We start from the raw sequence: 17,297 nt of genomic DNA on the forward strand, positions 1-17,297 counted from the left end.
TGCCTACTTGTGATCTCTGTCTGTCAAATAAATAAATTTTAAAAAAATCTTAAAAAATAAAATAAAATAAAATAAAATAAAATTTTCAGGGGCGCCTGGGTGGCTCAGTCATTAAAGGTCTGACTTCAGCTTGGGTCATGGTCCCAGGGTCCTGGGATCAAGGCCCTCATCGGGCTCCCTGCTCAGCGGGAAGCCTGCTTCTCCCTCTCCCATTCCCCCTGCTTGTGTTCCTTCTCTTGCTGTGTCTCTCTCTGTCAAATAAATAAAATCATTAAAAATAAAATAAAATAAAATCTTTAAAGGGCACCTGGGTGGTTCAGTTGGTTAAGTGTAGGACTCTTGATTTCGGCTAAGGTCATGATCTCAGGGTCATGAGATTAAGCCTCCCATTAGGCTCTGTACTGAGTGTAGAGCCTGCTTAGGATTCTCTCTCTCTTCCCCTGTCTTCCCCAGCCTCTTCACCCAACTGCACTCCCACATGAGCGTGTGTTCTTAAAAAAACTCTTAAAAATATTTTTAAATCAAATCTTTGAAAAATAAAAAATGAGCAAAGGATTAAGGATTTTATTTATTTATTTGCAAGAGAAAGCACATGGGTGGGGGGGTAGGGGAAGGGGCAGAGGGAGAGGGAGAGAATATCAATCAACTCCCCACAGGGTTTGATCTCACAACCCTGAGATCACGACCTGAGCCAAAACCAAGAGTCAGAGGCTTAACCAACTGAGCCACCCAGGTGCCACTAAGGATTTAAATAGACATTTCTCCAAAGATACACAAATGATCAATAAGCACATGAAAAGACACTCAACATCACTAACCATTTGGAAAGGCAAATCAAAACCACAAGGAGATATTAAGATGGCTACTATCAAAACACAGAAAACAAGTGCTGGCAAGGATGTAGAGAAATTGAAAACTGGTACAGTGCTGGTGGGAACATAAAAAGGCTCAGTCACTTTGGAAAACAGTACGGCTGTTTTTCAGAAAGTGAAAAATGATATTAGCATATGATCCATCAATACCACTCCTGGGCATATACCCAAAAGGAATTTAAAGCAGGGCCTCAAAGAAATACCCACACATCCATATGTCCATAGCAGTATTATTCACAGAAACCAAAAGGTGGGAGCAATCCAAGTGTCCATAAGCAGACAAAAGGATAAACAAAATGGGATACATGCAGACAATGGAGTATTATTCAGCCTTAAAAAGGAAAGAAATTCTGTCACAGGCTACAACATGGATGAACCACGAGGACATTATGCTAAGTGGCATCTATCAGTCACAAAAATATAAATTCTCTATGACTCCTCTTGTTTGAGGAATCTAGAGTAGCCAAATTCACAGAAGCATCGAGTGGAACGGTAGTTGTCAAGCACAAGGTAGAGAGGGTGGGTGTTGTTTATTATGTAGAGGGTTTCAGTTTGGGGAGATAATAAAATTCTGGAGGTTAGTTGCAGAGCAATGTGATATACTTAACACTATGGAACTAAACTACATAAGATGGTAACTTTTATGCTATTCATATTTCACCACAAATCAATTTTTTTTTACTATAACTGTTAAATTTTTTAAAATCAAAAAAAAAAAAAAATGGGCAAGTTACTCAAGTAAACATTTCTCCAAAGAAGTTGTGAAGATGTCCAACAAAAACATGAAAAGATGTTCTAGCATCTCTAGTCATCAGGGGAATGCAGATGGAAACCACAATGAGATACTGCCTCATACCCACTAGGATGCTGATCCCTAAAAATGAAAAGGAGTGGGGTTTTCTGTTTGTTTGTTTTAAAGATTTTATTTATTTGACAGAGAGAGACAGTGAGAGAGGGAACACAAGCAGGGGGAGTGAGTGAGGGAGAAGCAGGGAGCCCGATGTGGGGCTTGATCCCAGGACCCCTGACCCTGACTTAAGGCAGACACCCAACGACTGAGCCACCAGACGCGCCCAGGAAAGGCAGTGTTAATGAGGATGTGGAGAAACTAAAACTCTCACACACTGGCAGAGGGAATTTAAAATGGCTCAGCCACCATGGAAAACATTTTCACAATTCCTCAAAAAGTTAAGTACAGAATTCACATGTGAGGGAGCTAGTCTATTCCTAGGAATTGAAAACAAGTGTTCAAACAACAACAACAATTGTACACAAATGTTCACAGCAGCATGAATCACAATACCCAGAAGGTGGAACAACCCAAATATCCATCGGCAGGTAAACGGATAAACAAACTGGTATATCATGAAGTGGAAGGTTATCTGGTCCTAAAAAGAATGAAGTATTGACACATGCTAGAAAGTGGACGAACCTTGAAAACAAGTGCAAGTCAAAGAAACCAGGCACAAAAGGCCACATATTGTATGACTGAATTCAAATGAAATACACAGAATAGGCAAATCCAAAGAAAAAGAAAGCAAATTAGGGTTGCCAGGGGCGGGAAGGAGGAGAGAATGGGGTATGACTGCTAATGGGCACAGGGTTGCTTTTGGGGTGATGAAAAAGTTCTGGAAGTATAGAGTGGTGATGATTGCACACCATGTGAATGTATTTAATTCCACTGAATTGCATACTTCAAAATGGCTAAAATGGTATGTTATGTGTACTTTACCACAATAAAAAAAATAACTAAGAATGTACAGGACTTGCATGACACAATTAAAAGGCTTGAACTTATCTACACATACAGAACATGACAAGCACCAGCTGCAGAATGGACTTCCTTTACAAGCCCACATGAAACATCGAAAATTGTGCATCTGAAGAACATGCACTGAGCCCCTCTGCCAGCTGTTTTATTCCCTCTCTAACCGGAGCTGTTTCTGGGGCCCTCGCAGGCCCCACCTTCCCGAGATGCCCACATCCACCATGGAGTGCAAGGGGGACAGCTCCAAGCAGGGGAAGCCGCTCCCGCTCCCGTGGAGAGCCTCTGGAGAGCTCACAGAACTGCAGCCAGGCCCCAGGCTAAGTGCCATCTCCTAAAGCCACAGGAAGCATACACTGCGAATCAGAGATTTAGTGAGGTAAGTAACTTGCCCCAGGCCATACAGCTGTCATGTGAGGAAATACAGGGGACTCTGGCCCAGAACCCTTTCCCCTGATCCTTTTGCAATAGTGCTTTAAGAGAGAACACCGGGATCCTCAAGGTCTACTGCCTGTAAATACCACCACCCTGACCCACCCACAAGAGCACCAGGAAGAGGCTGGTGTTTCTCTTCAGCCACTGGCACTGAGGTGGGCCAGTGGCAACGAAGGCCCACCCAGCTTAGGGGACTCCTCAGCCTAAGGAGTCACTGGACAGTGGCTACTGCCATTTGTAACCATGAGCAGGCCTTCTAGAACTTGGCACGGCAGGGTCCTGAGGTTGCCCTGAGGCTCAACCAAGGGTGCAGCATCTTTAGTGCTCTTTCTAAGGTGTGCTAGCAAAACTTGCTCTCCGTAAACAGAGTGAGCCATCTGGGGGAGCATTAGCTGGTTGACAGGCACTAGCTCTGGTGACATTCCCATGGAATATACTTGTCTTCTCTCCTGTTCCATGCTCAGGCTGCCAGCCCATGACAGCTCTTTATGCCAAAGTCAGCAAGGCTCTCACCCTTCCCAGGCCAGGTGCCCCAGTGTGCCCACCTGAGCCAGCCTGCTCAGGCTGCCGTCAGGCTGCAATCTTCATATTCGTGACCCTCCACAGATCTGCAGGCTAGGCCTTAGGGCTCTCCGTCATTCAAATGTTAATATAAGTAATGAATACCATTGTCATTCTTATGTAATGACATTATTCATAATAAAATCCTCACTAGGTGCCAGACCCTGACAGTTGGTTCTGTGCATATTAATTCTCTCCATTCTCCCCAGGACACTAGTCAGAGTATCATTATTCCCACCTCACAGGGGCATAAGCTGAGGCACAGAGAGGCCCAGAGTCTTGCCCAGCGTCACAGAGCTTCCATGTGGAGGTAAGAGGAGGATCTGCAATTGGGTGTGTCCTAGTTCTTTCTTCCACTCTATGCCCTGGGCTTTCTTGTTTAACTCCAGAATGATACTGGATGCCCTCTTGTCCCCAGGAGTTAATGAAAGATCCCCAAATCAACAGAGGGACTCTGAGCTCCATTAGGTGAGCAATGATGGGGCAGCGACTGGTAGGGCCAGATGAAGTGATGGGGAACACAGAAGGGAACATGGAGATGGGGGGTCTGGGCTCACAGGCATGCACACCACCAGCTACACTTACCACCTGAAGGAGGGCAAGAGAGCCCAAAGAGGGGGGTCCCGGGAGCAGATGGAGGAAAGAAGAAGGAGTTACTGAGCCACAAGCAACACTGAGAAAGCCCAGGGCTGAGAGAACATAGCCTCATAGCCTGGGGCACTCACCTGTCAGTCACTGCCTGGTGGTGGGTCGGGGTGATAAGAATGCCCCTTGAGGGCAACCTACCATTTGAGGGGTGGGGGCTGCCTGGAGCCAGACAATGCAGCGGGGTAAAATTCGGACTTGCAGGACAAGGGTAGGAAGAGCACGAGATCTTTTAGCAATGCCTGGAGTTGACACAGATTGGGGGCACATCTTATCCTGCAAACCCTAAATCCCCTGTGCCTCAGCTGTTCTCATTGTCCTGCTTGGGGACAGGCAGATCTCAGAGAGATAGAGACAGGGCCATGTCTAGAAGCCAAGTTGCCCAGCTCCCAGGTCTGCTTAAAGAACCATGGCCAGCAAGCAGCTGTTAGGAAGGGGGCTGGAGAAAGGAGGAGCCCCAGGACATGGTGGGGAGGATCAGTGAGAAGACACGCCCCTTTCCTGCCTCCCCGACTCACATGTCCATGCAGGTCCGTGTTGAGCAGCATCAGAGCACAGGTGAGTGTATGGATCCCATCTAAATCAGAGATGGTGGCACCCTCAGTGTGAGGACCCAGTTCTTCACCAAACCCAGCCACCCAACTGTCTCCTGACAGAGTCAACCTGGTGGCCTTGGAGACAGGAAGAGGCCAGCTACCAGCCAAACGCACCTCAGGGCCCAGGACCTATGGGATGCTCCCTGCCCCACCCCCACCACAGCACCAAAGTCACTTGCCTGCCCCAGGTGAGGGCCAACCTCTCCTCTCAGAGGGCCCCCGATCACCCTGGGCCTGTTCTAGGCCAGACTCCTGCCTCCTGTGACCGAACTCATCTTGACACTCAGACCCAGGAGCGGCGCTGGGTCCTGGACTATGTCCCTACCATGGCCTGTGTCTCCTCCAATAACTGGCCTCATCCCCCAGGTCCTGGGACTCAGGTCCATTCACAGGGAAAGTCCTGCCGCTCAGTGGACTAAGAGGGCCCCGCCCCAGGACTCCACCCCAGGACTCCCACCGCACCAACAATCAGCACCGCAATGGGGGGCGGGGGAGAACAGAACACCACAGGCCCGAATCTAGGACAGCGGACTCCCAGGCACGAAGAATGACCATAGGCAAGACATTCGGAAGGTGTCTTGTCCAGCATGCAGACCTCATTCCAGGTGCCATAGTTCCTGTGTTCCGTGTTTAGCAAGCAGGACAGAAGCGGCTGTTGGCGGGGTTGGGGGGAAGCCGGGGCCCCGCGGAGCAGCAGGTAGGGCAGGCGGCCGTACCTTCCGAGGTGCTGTCCTCCGGGTTGCACTGGCGGTACCGGCGGGAGAAGTGCGTCAGGACCCGCTCACGCTCCTGCGTCTCCCCCATCAGCGGGAAGGCCTTCAGGAAGGTTCTGGAGGGCAATTTAAGGATGCTGGAGACCTCTAGAGTCCCTCAGTCAGTTTGGATCCTCACCCACGGAAGAACTCGCTGCCACCACCACCACGCATGCGCACACACGCATGCGCACACGCATGCACGCACCACATAAACCCGTCGGAGGGGGCTGGGGCTCCAGTGCACAGGCACCTTCCCCAGGACAGCTTCCGGATTGTGGAGGCTGGGGCTTTAGAATTTCAGCCCTCAATGCTTTCCAGGAAGTAGGCAGGGGACAGACTGTGAGGAATAAAGGCCCCTCAGTTCTGCCGTGGGCCTGCTTCAGGATAAACGCCCACTTCTATATGCCTCCTCTCTGACGAGGCCTGCATGGGCCACACCTGCCCCCACGCCCCCACGCCCCCCACCCCACCTCCTCCTCAGTCATTCCTGTTCCTCACCAGATGTGCCACCAGCTGAACCCCAAGCCCCACCTTGGCCTCCCTCACCCTTCCCCCCCACCAAGTCTGAACTGCCAGTGACTTGTTCTTCACCCTTGATCTCAAACCCTCCTCCTCCTCTGCCCTCATCATACACCCAGCACACTCACTGTGGCCTCCAGACTGGGGCACCCCTGTGCCTCTCTGATACATTGCCCCTGAAGACACGGAGCAGCCTTTCTAAACACACATGCAGTTGAGACTCATCCCTGCTTAAAACCTGTCACTGTCTCCCCAGAGTGCTCAGGATAATAGCCAAGCTCCTCATGTTCTGGCCTTCACAGAACATGTTCCCACCACGCTCCTGTCCCTCCAACCTCACCCCCATCCACCTTCCACACCATATTCACACCCTGGCCAGGACAGGCACCTTTCCAGCTCCATGCCTCTGGGGAGGCTGAAGCTATCTGAAAGGACTTTCCCTCCTCTACTGGGCACCTCTACCCACTTCTCCTGGCCCACTTCAAAAGCCACTGACTTTCAGGGGCCCTGGGAGTTGATCCCAAAACCACAGGGGCTGGGAGATGGGGCCTATGCACCCCTCTTCTTAGGAAGAAAAACTGCAAACTGAGCAAATTTGAGCCTCTATCTGTGCAGGGTTCCTGAGACTAGTTCATTCCTAATTTTGCTATGGTTCATTTCGTTTCTGGAAAGCCCACTTTGCTTTATGCTCTCTCGTGCTGCTCCTGAGGCCCCCTGAGACCTGTGAGCACATCTTGGCCAGTCCTCACCCTCTGAGGCTTCTCAAGGCATCCAACACTATAGGCCATGGTCTTCTTCAATCCCAGGCAGTCAACTGCCATACAAAACACACTGTCTGTCATCTAGTCTCCCCTTCCTCCCACCCCCGGTCTCTCCTGTTCCCTGTTCTCTTCCTCCCATCTGGCACCCAGCTCTGCCCCTCCTCCTCTAACCACACTCAGGTAGGACTTTTTAAAACCCATCCCCCATCCCAGCCTTGACCTGTCCTATCTACAAGCCATCCATCCTTCCCACTCCCCAGGCCAAACACTCCTTCACCAGGGGTCCTCCCCAAGCCCCAATCCAACACAGCCACCACCAAACTCTCAGGTGTCCCCCAGGCTCAACCTCACCACTGCCTACCCTCTCCCCTGCACTTTGGCCTCACCCATCTCTCTACTCACACCAATCTTTCCTTTAGCCCCACTGTCCACCTCAGACCTATCCTCTCCCACCTCAGGCCTATCCTCTCCCACCAGACCCTCTTCAAAAGCCTGCATGCCTCCAGACCAAAGGCCGCCAGCACTACCTCCAAAATAATGCTTTTACATCCAGTATCTTCTGTGGCTTTCCAGTGCCTTTGCAGTTAATCTTCAATCTACTGGGCTGGCATACAAGGCTCTCCAGCACAACACCCAGGCCTCTGATCGTGACCTGACCCACCAAACATCTTCTCCCACCACTCTTCCTCATCCCAGTGCAAACTTCAGACTCAGCTCAGGACAGAGCAACTTGCAGCCGCGCAATACCTCCCCTGAGAACCTGAGAGAAGCCAGACAGAATACATCTCTCTTAAGCTCTCAGGAAGCCACTGGGCCAAACTTCCAGAGAGGAGAGAATGGAGGTGAGGGGTTAATCTACAGATAATTTTTCCTTGGGGCCATTGCTGATTATGTGCAAAGGCAAGAGGCAGAAGACTTGGTTTCAGAGAGCTGAAGACACAAACCTGGAGACCTGAGGGGTTGTGAATATATGGCCAATATTCCCTTTGAGAAGTCTGCCAAATTCTGAAGATGTGAGGGGCAGGGTGCTAAGAAGCTAAGCAGAAAGCCTCTAAGAAGTAGAAGGACTGAGTTTGTTTTGTTTTGTTTTGACACTCTACCCATATTGAGGAGACACAATTAGGATTCAGGACCCACCAAAGGGAGAGGCCCCAGTGAACACACTAGGCTTCTAGTGGAAAGCCATGCGGGCCTCCACCCTGTGATTGGAGATCCCTGAGTTTACCAAACTTTGGTACAGCCTTTCCTCAGCTCAGCCATGGTCAGATTAAGAGTACACCCCCTGCCCCACCTCTAACTGCCTAGCAAAGGACAAGGTAAACTTTAGCTAGAGGAAAACACAATTATCTAGAACCTCTCTAATTTTATACAAAATGTACAGCATCTCATAAAAAAAATTACTGAGCGTGCAGAGAGACAGGATGTATGATGGAACACCAAGAGAAGAACAAGAGACAAAAGAAACAGATGAGATGATTCCAATGATACAGATATTGGGATGAGCAGGCTTTGAAATAAGGACTTTGAAATAACTAGGATTAGTATGTTCAAAAAGAGAGGGAAAGATGGAGTAAATGAATGGAAAGATGAGAAATCCCCCCCCCCAAGAATTAGAATCTATTTTTTTATAATTTAACAAAATGAAAATTTTAGGGGCTCCTGGGTGGCTCAGTCATTAAGCATCTGCCTTCAGCTCAGGTCATGATCTCAGGGTCCTGGGATCAGAGTCCCACATCGGGCTCCCTGCTCAGCTGGAAGCCTGCTTCTCCCTCTCCCATTCCCCCTGCTTGTGTTCCCTCTCTTACTGTGTCTCTCTCTGTCAGATAAATAAATAAAATCTTTAAAAAAAAGAAAGAAAGAACATTCTAGAACTGAAAAATATAATAATAAAAAGTAAAAAATTCAATAAATGAATTTAACAGCATATTAGACACAGAAAAAAGGGTAAGTGAACTAAAAGCAGGTCAACAGAAAATATCCCAAGTGAAGCAGAGAAAAAGGAATGGAAAATACATTTTATTAAGTGTGGGAAACATGTGGGACACAGTGAGATCTACCATCTGGGGACCACCCCCCACTTAGCACAGAGATTGCGAATCTCCCTACGCCCCAAGGGCTTGGCCTGCTGTCTCCCTGTGGGCCCTGCCTGTCGACTGGCTGGACACTGGGCTGCCCTCTATTCCCTACCCTCCACCCCCTGGAGCCTGCACCTGACCCTCCTGAAGGCTACTGTCTGCATCCAAACACCAGAGGACCTGAGATCAAACCCCATTTTTGCCATCTCCTCCCTCAGGGACAGAGGGGGAATCACTTTACCTAATGACTGGTTCCTCATTTGTGAACAGCAGTCCTAACACCTATGCTGCAGGGGTGTGGTCAGGATGACGTCCAAAGCGTGTGGAAAGACCCATCCTGTCTGGCAAAGAGGAAGTGCTCAAATACTGGCAAGTCCTTTGCCCTTCAGCTCCAGAAACCTCAAGATGACATTCCCACCTTCCTACGCTCAGCCATCCACCAATTACCAGGTACTGTTGTGCTCATGGCCCCTTCTCCACAGCCTTCCTGGGAGGGTCCAGAGACTCACCCAAGGTTGCACAGCAAGCTTATGACAGAGCTTACATGAGAATCCAGATGTGTGGCCTGTGTCCCATGTGGATACCCCCCAATCCCAGCCCCACTGACCTGAGCGCTCGGTCCAGGGTCAGGCCCGAGAAGTCGAAGAAGCTGAGATACTCCCCGGCCACCAGCCTGCTGAACTCATTGCTGTCAGGAGAGCATGGGGTGTTCGTTAGAAGCAGGGCACAGCCACCAATAGGAGGCACATGGGCAGTGAGCCTTGGGGGACCCAGAGCCACCCACCCGACCTGCCCTTCCCTAGGCTGCCTTTCCCCTGCCAGCCAGCTGGGCTATGACAGTCCATCCTTGGGTTGGAGGGGGTCAAGAAGGCTTCCTAAAGGAGATGAGGTCTCTGTGAAGACAGCAGACCTATAGGAAAGTAAGAGCCAGTGAGGTGAAGGGAGTAGGGAGACCGATGACGCGAAGTGTTCCCAGTAAAGGAAACTGCACTAGTCCAAGTAGCTATCAGCAGGGCCCTGTGGCCAGAGCCAGAGAACAGGAGCAGTGGCAGCAAGAGATGAGGTAGGGAGTGGGGCACAACAGCCAAGGGAAGGATGGGTAGTGTTCAGGAAGGGGGTGAAGAAGGGAGGGGTTGAGTGAGTGGGTCAGATCTATGTGTGGAACACTGTCTGCTGAGTGGAGACCACTAAGGGCTGCAGGGGCTGCAGGGGCTGCTTCCTAGAGAGACAGAGAGTTTGGGGAGGAGTGAGATTTCCAAAGCAGAATCCACAGGCAATGGAACGGTGCAGCGTATGACCCCAGGAGGTGGGCTGTGGGGAGGTGTCCAGAGCTGGACATCAGGTGGGGCTGGATGTCCCAGTGTGAGAGATGGCAGCTGCTTAATGGTTGGAGAAAGGGGATGACCCCAAGCGAGAGAAGGGTGCAGACCTAGGACGGAAATCAGAGGAAGCCCCTCTTAAGGGTGGAGGCCAACTGAGGAGAGAGAGGGCGCCCCTGAAGGAAACAGAAACACAGCCAGAGAGAGCCAGGGGTGCAGTGTCTGGGAGGCCAAGGGAGAGTTTCAAGAATATTGGAGAGATGAATTCTTGTCAGAAAAGAGAACAAATTTCCACCTGAACCTATACAAGCCCCAAGCTTTCCCCCATTTACAGGAGACTTGGGACTGGGGAAATAGAGAAAGTGTGACATAACTCCATGGGGACACCAAATTCAAATCATGGAAAATTCTTCCTGACAAATGGCTCCATTTCTTCTACAGATACATGGCCTTAGAAAAAGGAGGCAGCCTGGCAGCCTATTAAGAGACTTAAGAGGAAAAAAAGAGACTCAAGAGACATGGTGCCCAAAGGCAAAGCATGGACCTCATTTGCATCCTGATATGAAGAAGCATTTCTGAGACAAAATATTAAACTAAGACTAAATGTTAGACATTCTATGGAATGTTGGCTAGTTTTGTTAAAAATTATAATGGAATGATGATTATATTTAAAAATCTTCATCAGTTAGAGACACGTACTGAAGTGTTTATGGATCAAATGACAGAGTGTCTAAAATATGCCTTAAAATATCCCAGCAAAATGGGTCGGGGGTGGGGAAGGGGGATGTTGTTAACTTTGAAGCTGAGTAATGGGTATGTGGAGATTTCATGTATTTTCTCTGTTTTTGTGTATGGTTGAAATTTGCAAAACAAAAATTGTACTGAAGGAAAAAGAAAGGAGTGGGGTATGTCTGCAATGTTGAGGAGGGATAAACTGAGGCCAGGTAGCAGCCCCTGAACTCAAAGACAAAGGCTGCTAACTTGGCCCTGACTTGGAAAGTCAGCTGAAGGCAGATGGTGGGAGGGGAAGCCTGCCCCAGGGGTTGAATGTAGAGAGGGGGAGTGCACTGAGGCCACCTAAGGCAGAAAACTTGAGAATTCTGACTGCCAAGAAGCTGGGAGGAAGTGCAGTTGTGGAAGAATTTTTGTTTTCAGATGGGAGAGACTTAAGCAGGTTAGGTGCTGATGGAAACTCTTGTAGAGGAGGGGCTGAAGGACAGAAGGCTGCAGATCAAACATAACCTAGGCTCCAGGAGAATGTCATTAAGTTGAAGGTGGGGGTCACAGTCCAGCAGGAGAGGTGAGGCTTCAAAGTCATGATGTAATGTCTGGACTGGGGCTGGGAGGCAGGAGCAATGGTGAGGCTAAGAAAGGTAAAGGAGGAAGGGGGGGCGGGGCTGGGGGAGGAGGGAACAGGGGTTGGGGGAAGGATCCCAAGCAGAGCTGGCCTCAGCTTTTTCAGTCAGTTTCGACTTGGGGCCTAGGGGTTGGACTGCCCCTTTGACTTGAGAGCTGTGACTGCCTCCCCATCTCAGAGCCTAAATGTGGGGATAAGAGGCCCCCTGGAGGAAGGGCAAAGGCAGGTGGCCATGCTGAAGTCAGAAACACATGGGGTGTGTCTGCTGATTCCCTCAGTCCCTGCCTGTCCCCCCATCCCCACACAGCCCCCAGCACTTCCATGTGGCTAGTTCACTTTCCCCAGTCCCAGGGCCAGGGTTGTGCTTTGGTGGCTTCAGCCCCCTTAGCCAGTCCCAACAGACTGAGAGTGGGCTTAATGAGAGCCAGGAACCCCCTCCCAGTTCCTGGGTCCCCAGCAGTCCCCGCCCAGGCCCAGGTTCTCTTCTCCCCAGCCCCGCCCCCCTGCTCTGTCCTCACTACCATCTCCACAGTCCCATAACCACAGGCCACATTGTACTCCCCAGCCCCAAGGGACCGCCCCACCACCACCTCCCCTCCCTGAGAGCATGGGCCTTTGCCCAGGCAGCCCAGAAAGGAAACAGATTTAGGGCAAGGCCAGGAATGAGGACAGTAGCAGGAGGAGGAGCTCTTGGGGACTATTGGGAACACCCCAAGCACCAGACACCCTTGACAGTAGTCACCCACACCTCCTTCAGGCTGAGGAAGACACTAGGTTTGCCCAGGGTGGGGGGTATGCAAACAACTCACTTCTTGCCTAGCTGCCGGGCAACGTCACAGCGCTGAAAGCCCTCGAGGTGGTAGAGGCGGCGGGCCAGCCGGCGAGCTGCCTCACTGACACCCTGGCACCCGTTGGCCAGTGGGTCTGTACTGCCCGGCTCCAGCCCCTCCGAGCTGCTCAGTTCTGAGTCCGAGTCTGAAAAGCCATCCTTTAGGCTGGGGTCGCTGCACAAGGAAGGTGGGGACAGAAAGAAGGGGACCAGGGTCAGAGCCCCGGGAAGAGGCTGGGAGGTCTCCCCAGGCCTCTGAAAACCACCCAGGTACCAAAGCAGGGGCAGAACTCCACTGTATCAGGAGGGAATCTAGTCAGACTTTTAGAAGAGCCCCGCAGTGAAATCACTGGAAGCTACATAATCCACACATCACAGCTCTCTGGCCCCACCACGGCTAGAAGGGCTTAAGAGGGAAGCAGGGAACCTGAGGACCGGGGTGGGAGGTCTGGGATGCCACAACCATAGAAAGGGCTTGTTCACTCTGGGCACTGGCTCGCCCTCATCTGCGGTGCCTGCTCTGGGTCTCAGTTTCCCCATCTGCCTAACGTTTCTCCCAGTTCCCAGCGTAGGCTCTGCCTCACCTGGCTGAGTTCAGCAACTTGTCTGTGTCCTCCTCCTCCTCCTCCTCCTCCTCCTCCTCCTCCTCCTCATCCCCACCTGGACCCCGGGGTCCATCTTCATGGAAGCCATTGGGCACAGCTGTGCGAGACAGGCGGCTCAGGACGTTCTCTGATCGGCTGCTGGAGATGGAGCATCGCAGGGGGCTGCCCAGCTCCCCATCACCACCAGCTGCTCCCACGTCCCCCTCAGGCCCCATGTCCCCAGTGCCCAAGCTGGCCCCTGGCTCGGGGCTATCACGGGCCCGCTGCTGGATGAGGGGTGTTAGGGGGGCCTCAAAGCTGACACAACTGTCACTCTCATCCGTGAGGCTCAACACATCCAGGGAGTCGAGGCTGCTGTACTGGGTTCCCCGAAGCAGATCTGACTCCACGATCTTCTCAAATGTGGCACTGAAGCCGTCCCGCACATCCGGCTCTCCCGGGCCACCCGGCCTGTGGGATGCAAGGACCAGTCACCATGCTGCCAGGGGGCCTCCCTTTCCACAGGCTAGGATGGCACCCATCCACGTCTGGGAGCTCCACAGGGGCAGGCTCAGGCATGGATGATGTCCTGTTTATTCTTTCAGCCCAGACTTTCTGGGCATGAGATGCCAGATGCTGGGCTGCGTGCTAAGGTACAGCAATGAAAAACGATGGACGTGGTCCTCCCCAGTGCCCACCCTGTCTCTGGCCCAGAGTAGGCATCATTTATTTGTCTAAATGAATGAATGGGAGGCCTCTTCCTGCACTGTGGCCCAGGGGCTGCTGCCTCCAGGCTTCCCAGAGCCACGTGGGTATCCCCCATCACAACTAGGGTCATGCTGGGTCAAAACTTTGCCATCCCCACAGCCTGAGAGGCTCTCAGCTTATCCAACCACACTGTAACTCTCAGGCTTGGCCTTAATGTCACCTCCTCAGAGAGACTGAGGAAGGCAGGAGCACATCACCCACCTCACCGGCCCCTCTCCTCATCCTCCATGCTCAGGGTATCTCCTCCCTAGCTGCCAGCCCCTGTCAGCATTTCCCATCTGTTCCCCAGTCCCACCCCTCACAAGGCCAGGGAATAGCCAGCACACAGTCTGCGCTCAGTAAACCCTGCTGAACTGCGGGCGGGGTGAACCTACAGGTATTTATCAGCCCCCTGGCTTCCCAGTGCGCCGAAGCCACAACAGGGCCTTGTCCTGTACCTGCAAGAGGCCTTTGGGTTGGCAATTCCTCTGCCACAGGGCTCTTCCCTCATGCTGAAGCCCTCCTTCCTCACCCCTTTCTTCATGAGGTCTGCCCTGAGTACCCTCTTTATAATTGGGACCCACCTCCAAACACCTCAGCCCTTTTTTCCTACTTGATTTTTTTTCCAAAGCACTTACCCCCCCTTCCTACATACTATATAATTATTACTTTCACGATTTATTATCTATCCCCCCCCCAGACCCTGGGTTCCATCATAGTAGGAATTTTGTATGTTCTGTTCACTGAAGTATCCCCAGCACCTAGAATAGAACACACTGAGGTAAACTGAGGCATCCCAGGAGGATTCTTACCCCCTGGGGAGATACATAGGGAAGACAGGTAAGGAAGAGGAGACACTGAAAAACAGCAAGATCAAGAGAGATGGAACAAAAGAGCCACAAGAAGAAAAAGAGAGACAGAGGAAGAAAAATAAGAGAGACAAGAAATAGACTGAGAATAAGAGAAAGAGAGGAAGAGACAGAGAGAGAGACAGAACATAGAGACAACGAGGAGAAGAGACCCAAAGGAAGAAGCAGGCTGAGTCCAGCCCATTTCAGATACATCAAGGTCTGCCTTTGCAAAGTGGCACACCCCTCATTCCCCCTGCGGATCGGCCACACACTGCTTCTCCCAGCCCCTGTGGCCTCAGAGAGTCCAAGCTCTATTTGGAGGACTGGGAAGTACCCCCTCCCCTCAGACACCTCCTTGGACCCCAAGTCTGAGATGTGGTCCTACTGTGTTCCCTGCAAAAACATACTGACCTGAGAGAGGAACTGGAGTCCCAGCCCATTGCCCCCTGCCCAGTTCCAGCAGACTGAGACCTCAGCCTCATTAGGCCTTCTCTTGCTGGAGAAGCAAGTGGAGAGGGGGGCAGGAATCTAAGAAGTAGCAGGGCACCTGGCAGTAAGCTGGGGTAGAGTTGTCTCTGGTGACCTCCAGGAGGAAGGGAAGGAACATAAGGGTCACTGCCCTGGTTACCAGAGCAGATGCCAGACACCTGTCCAGCAAAGGGACCTCTGCTAGGCCTGTGCTAGTTTCCAGAGACATCTGAATAATACAGATCTCTGCCCTTGGGGGAGCCCTCATCTCACTGTCAGAGCCTGAATGGTCTCCCCCATCTCACTGTCTCCCACCCTCTCATGCACCAGAGCAGACCTGAGAGGTGGTCCTGACAGAGGCTTGAAGACCATTAGCCTAATCTCCAAACTTCCATCTGCCCCTACCTTCAGCCATCCCCAATAAATACACCACATAAACACAAACAGTATGCTCCAAGAAGCCCCAGACCCTTGTGTGCCCCCTACTGCGAGCCAGGTAGCGGCCCTAGGACCTTTCTGGATGGAAACACTCCCAGCCACAGGATACCTGGTACATGCAGGCACCCAGCCTCACGTACTTCCATTCCTATCCACAAAGCTTGCCACACTCAGCCCTAGACCTGGACATGCCGACCCAAGTGTGTACCCACAGATGCACAGGCCAGGCACACACAACCTCCCCCAGACACACACACGAAACCACACAGACCCATGCATATCCATGTGTTCATACATTCCTATACCCACAACAATGCACAGGCCAGACAGACACGTGCATGCCACCTACGCATACTTGCTTGTCCAGGCCAGGGCCCACAACTGTACACACTAAGCCTTCTGTACCACACTAAGACTTTGCTTTTCTCAGCCCACCCTGAGGTCTTCTAGACATTTCCTGTCCCATCCCCACCCCTCCCACCCACCCCCATCCAACTAGCACCTCCAAGACATGAAGGTTTCTCCACCTCCTACTGAGGATAATAGAAATGGGACTGTAACTGCATTAAGTAGGACTGAAGTGAGATTCCTAGTAGAACCTCCAGAGGGCACTCAAGTGAGGAGCAAATGGCAGGGATTAACCCACAAAGTCTACTTTTTTGAGGTCAGTTACAGAATTGGGAGATCTTCATCTCCAGGAAACAGAGGGATGGACCAGATGACCTTCCACATCAAAGCATTTTGGAATTCAACTCTACTGCCCAACCTTGGTTGGAGGATGGTGTGTGGTTCTCCAAACCCACGTGGATACAGCCCATGATGGTTTGGGAGGCTTTGGGGGTGGAAGGCACAACAGGCCTGCTGGCTTTTGAAATCTAATGGCTCTATCCTTCCAAAACACTCAGAAGCTGGGCAAAACAGGGACATGAAATTCTCACTGTATAGAGGAGAAAAACAAGCCCCTGAGAGGCTAAGTGGTTAGAACCAGGCCACACAGCACTGGAAACAGCCAAATGTAGTGAGCCCCCAACCCAAGACCCCACTTACCCCAGCTGAGTGTCCTCAGTGTCCAGACAGAGATTCTTGGAAACATTGTCCCCCTCTGCCAGCCCACCAGCCCTCCAGGGTCTGGACTCTGTAGAATCTTCCAGAATATTTGAGTCTGGCCCCAGAACTAGGCCATTGGTGAAGGAAAGGCCAAGGCTGAGACTATGGAGAGCCATGTCCGGGCCCTGTGTGGGCTCCTCAGTGTCCACCAGAGTGCCTCTCATCTCATGAGCTGGGCTGTTGTAGCTACTGTTCAGGTCCTGACTGTATGCCATTCCATTCTGGACCTCAGGTTCTTCCTCGGGCTCCAAGCTGGGGTCCCAGGCAGCACCACTTTCCACAGGTAGTACAGACAGAAGCTTATCCTCATCCATGGCCGCCACTACTTCCTCCCCGTGCTGACTGCTCCTGGAACTCCCCTAGACCCGGAGGGGAATGAAGAGATGAAGAGGTGAGTCAGACAGGACAGGTGCCGAGGGGTCTAAAACCCAGCAGGACCAGCACTGGGCAGCCTGCCTGGGGACAGGAGGATGGTGAGACGATCTTCTCAGGACCTCCTGGCTGGAATACGGGTTCAGACTGTGGCACCCTAGGGCAACAGTCCCGCTCAGGCCAGCTCATCTCTCCCCTGACCTGCATTCATCCTGTGTGCCCAGTCCTGCCTTCCCTGTTA

The 17,297-nt window shown here is 51.7% G+C and overlaps 1 protein-coding gene across 1 annotated transcript in view; it reads right to left on the reverse strand.

Annotated features, from left to right (window-relative positions):
• LOC111141154 (pleckstrin and Sec7 domain containing 2) overlaps window positions 1-16,998 on the reverse strand; it is a 34,161-nt gene extending 17,163 nt beyond the window's left edge. The window contains exons 1-6 of the mRNA XM_022493515.1: window positions 16,625-16,998; window positions 13,074-13,544; window positions 12,470-12,664; window positions 9,592-9,672; window positions 5,591-5,703; window positions 4,797-4,855 (exon numbers count right to left, since the gene is read on the reverse strand). Of these exons, the coding sequence (XP_022349223.1) occupies window positions 4,797-4,855; window positions 5,591-5,703; window positions 9,592-9,672; window positions 12,470-12,664; window positions 13,074-13,544; window positions 16,625-16,998 (1,293 nt within the window). The remainder of the gene's footprint in view (window positions 1-4,796; window positions 4,856-5,590; window positions 5,704-9,591; window positions 9,673-12,469; window positions 12,665-13,073; window positions 13,545-16,624) is intronic.
• Between the last annotated feature and the right edge of the window lie 299 nt (window positions 16,999-17,297).

This window comes from Enhydra lutris, unplaced genomic scaffold, assembly GCF_002288905.1.
Source record: "Enhydra lutris kenyoni isolate GAN:26980312 unplaced genomic scaffold, ASM228890v2 scaffoldscaffold5, whole genome shotgun sequence".
NCBI lineage: Eukaryota > Metazoa > Chordata > Mammalia > Carnivora > Mustelidae > Enhydra > Enhydra lutris.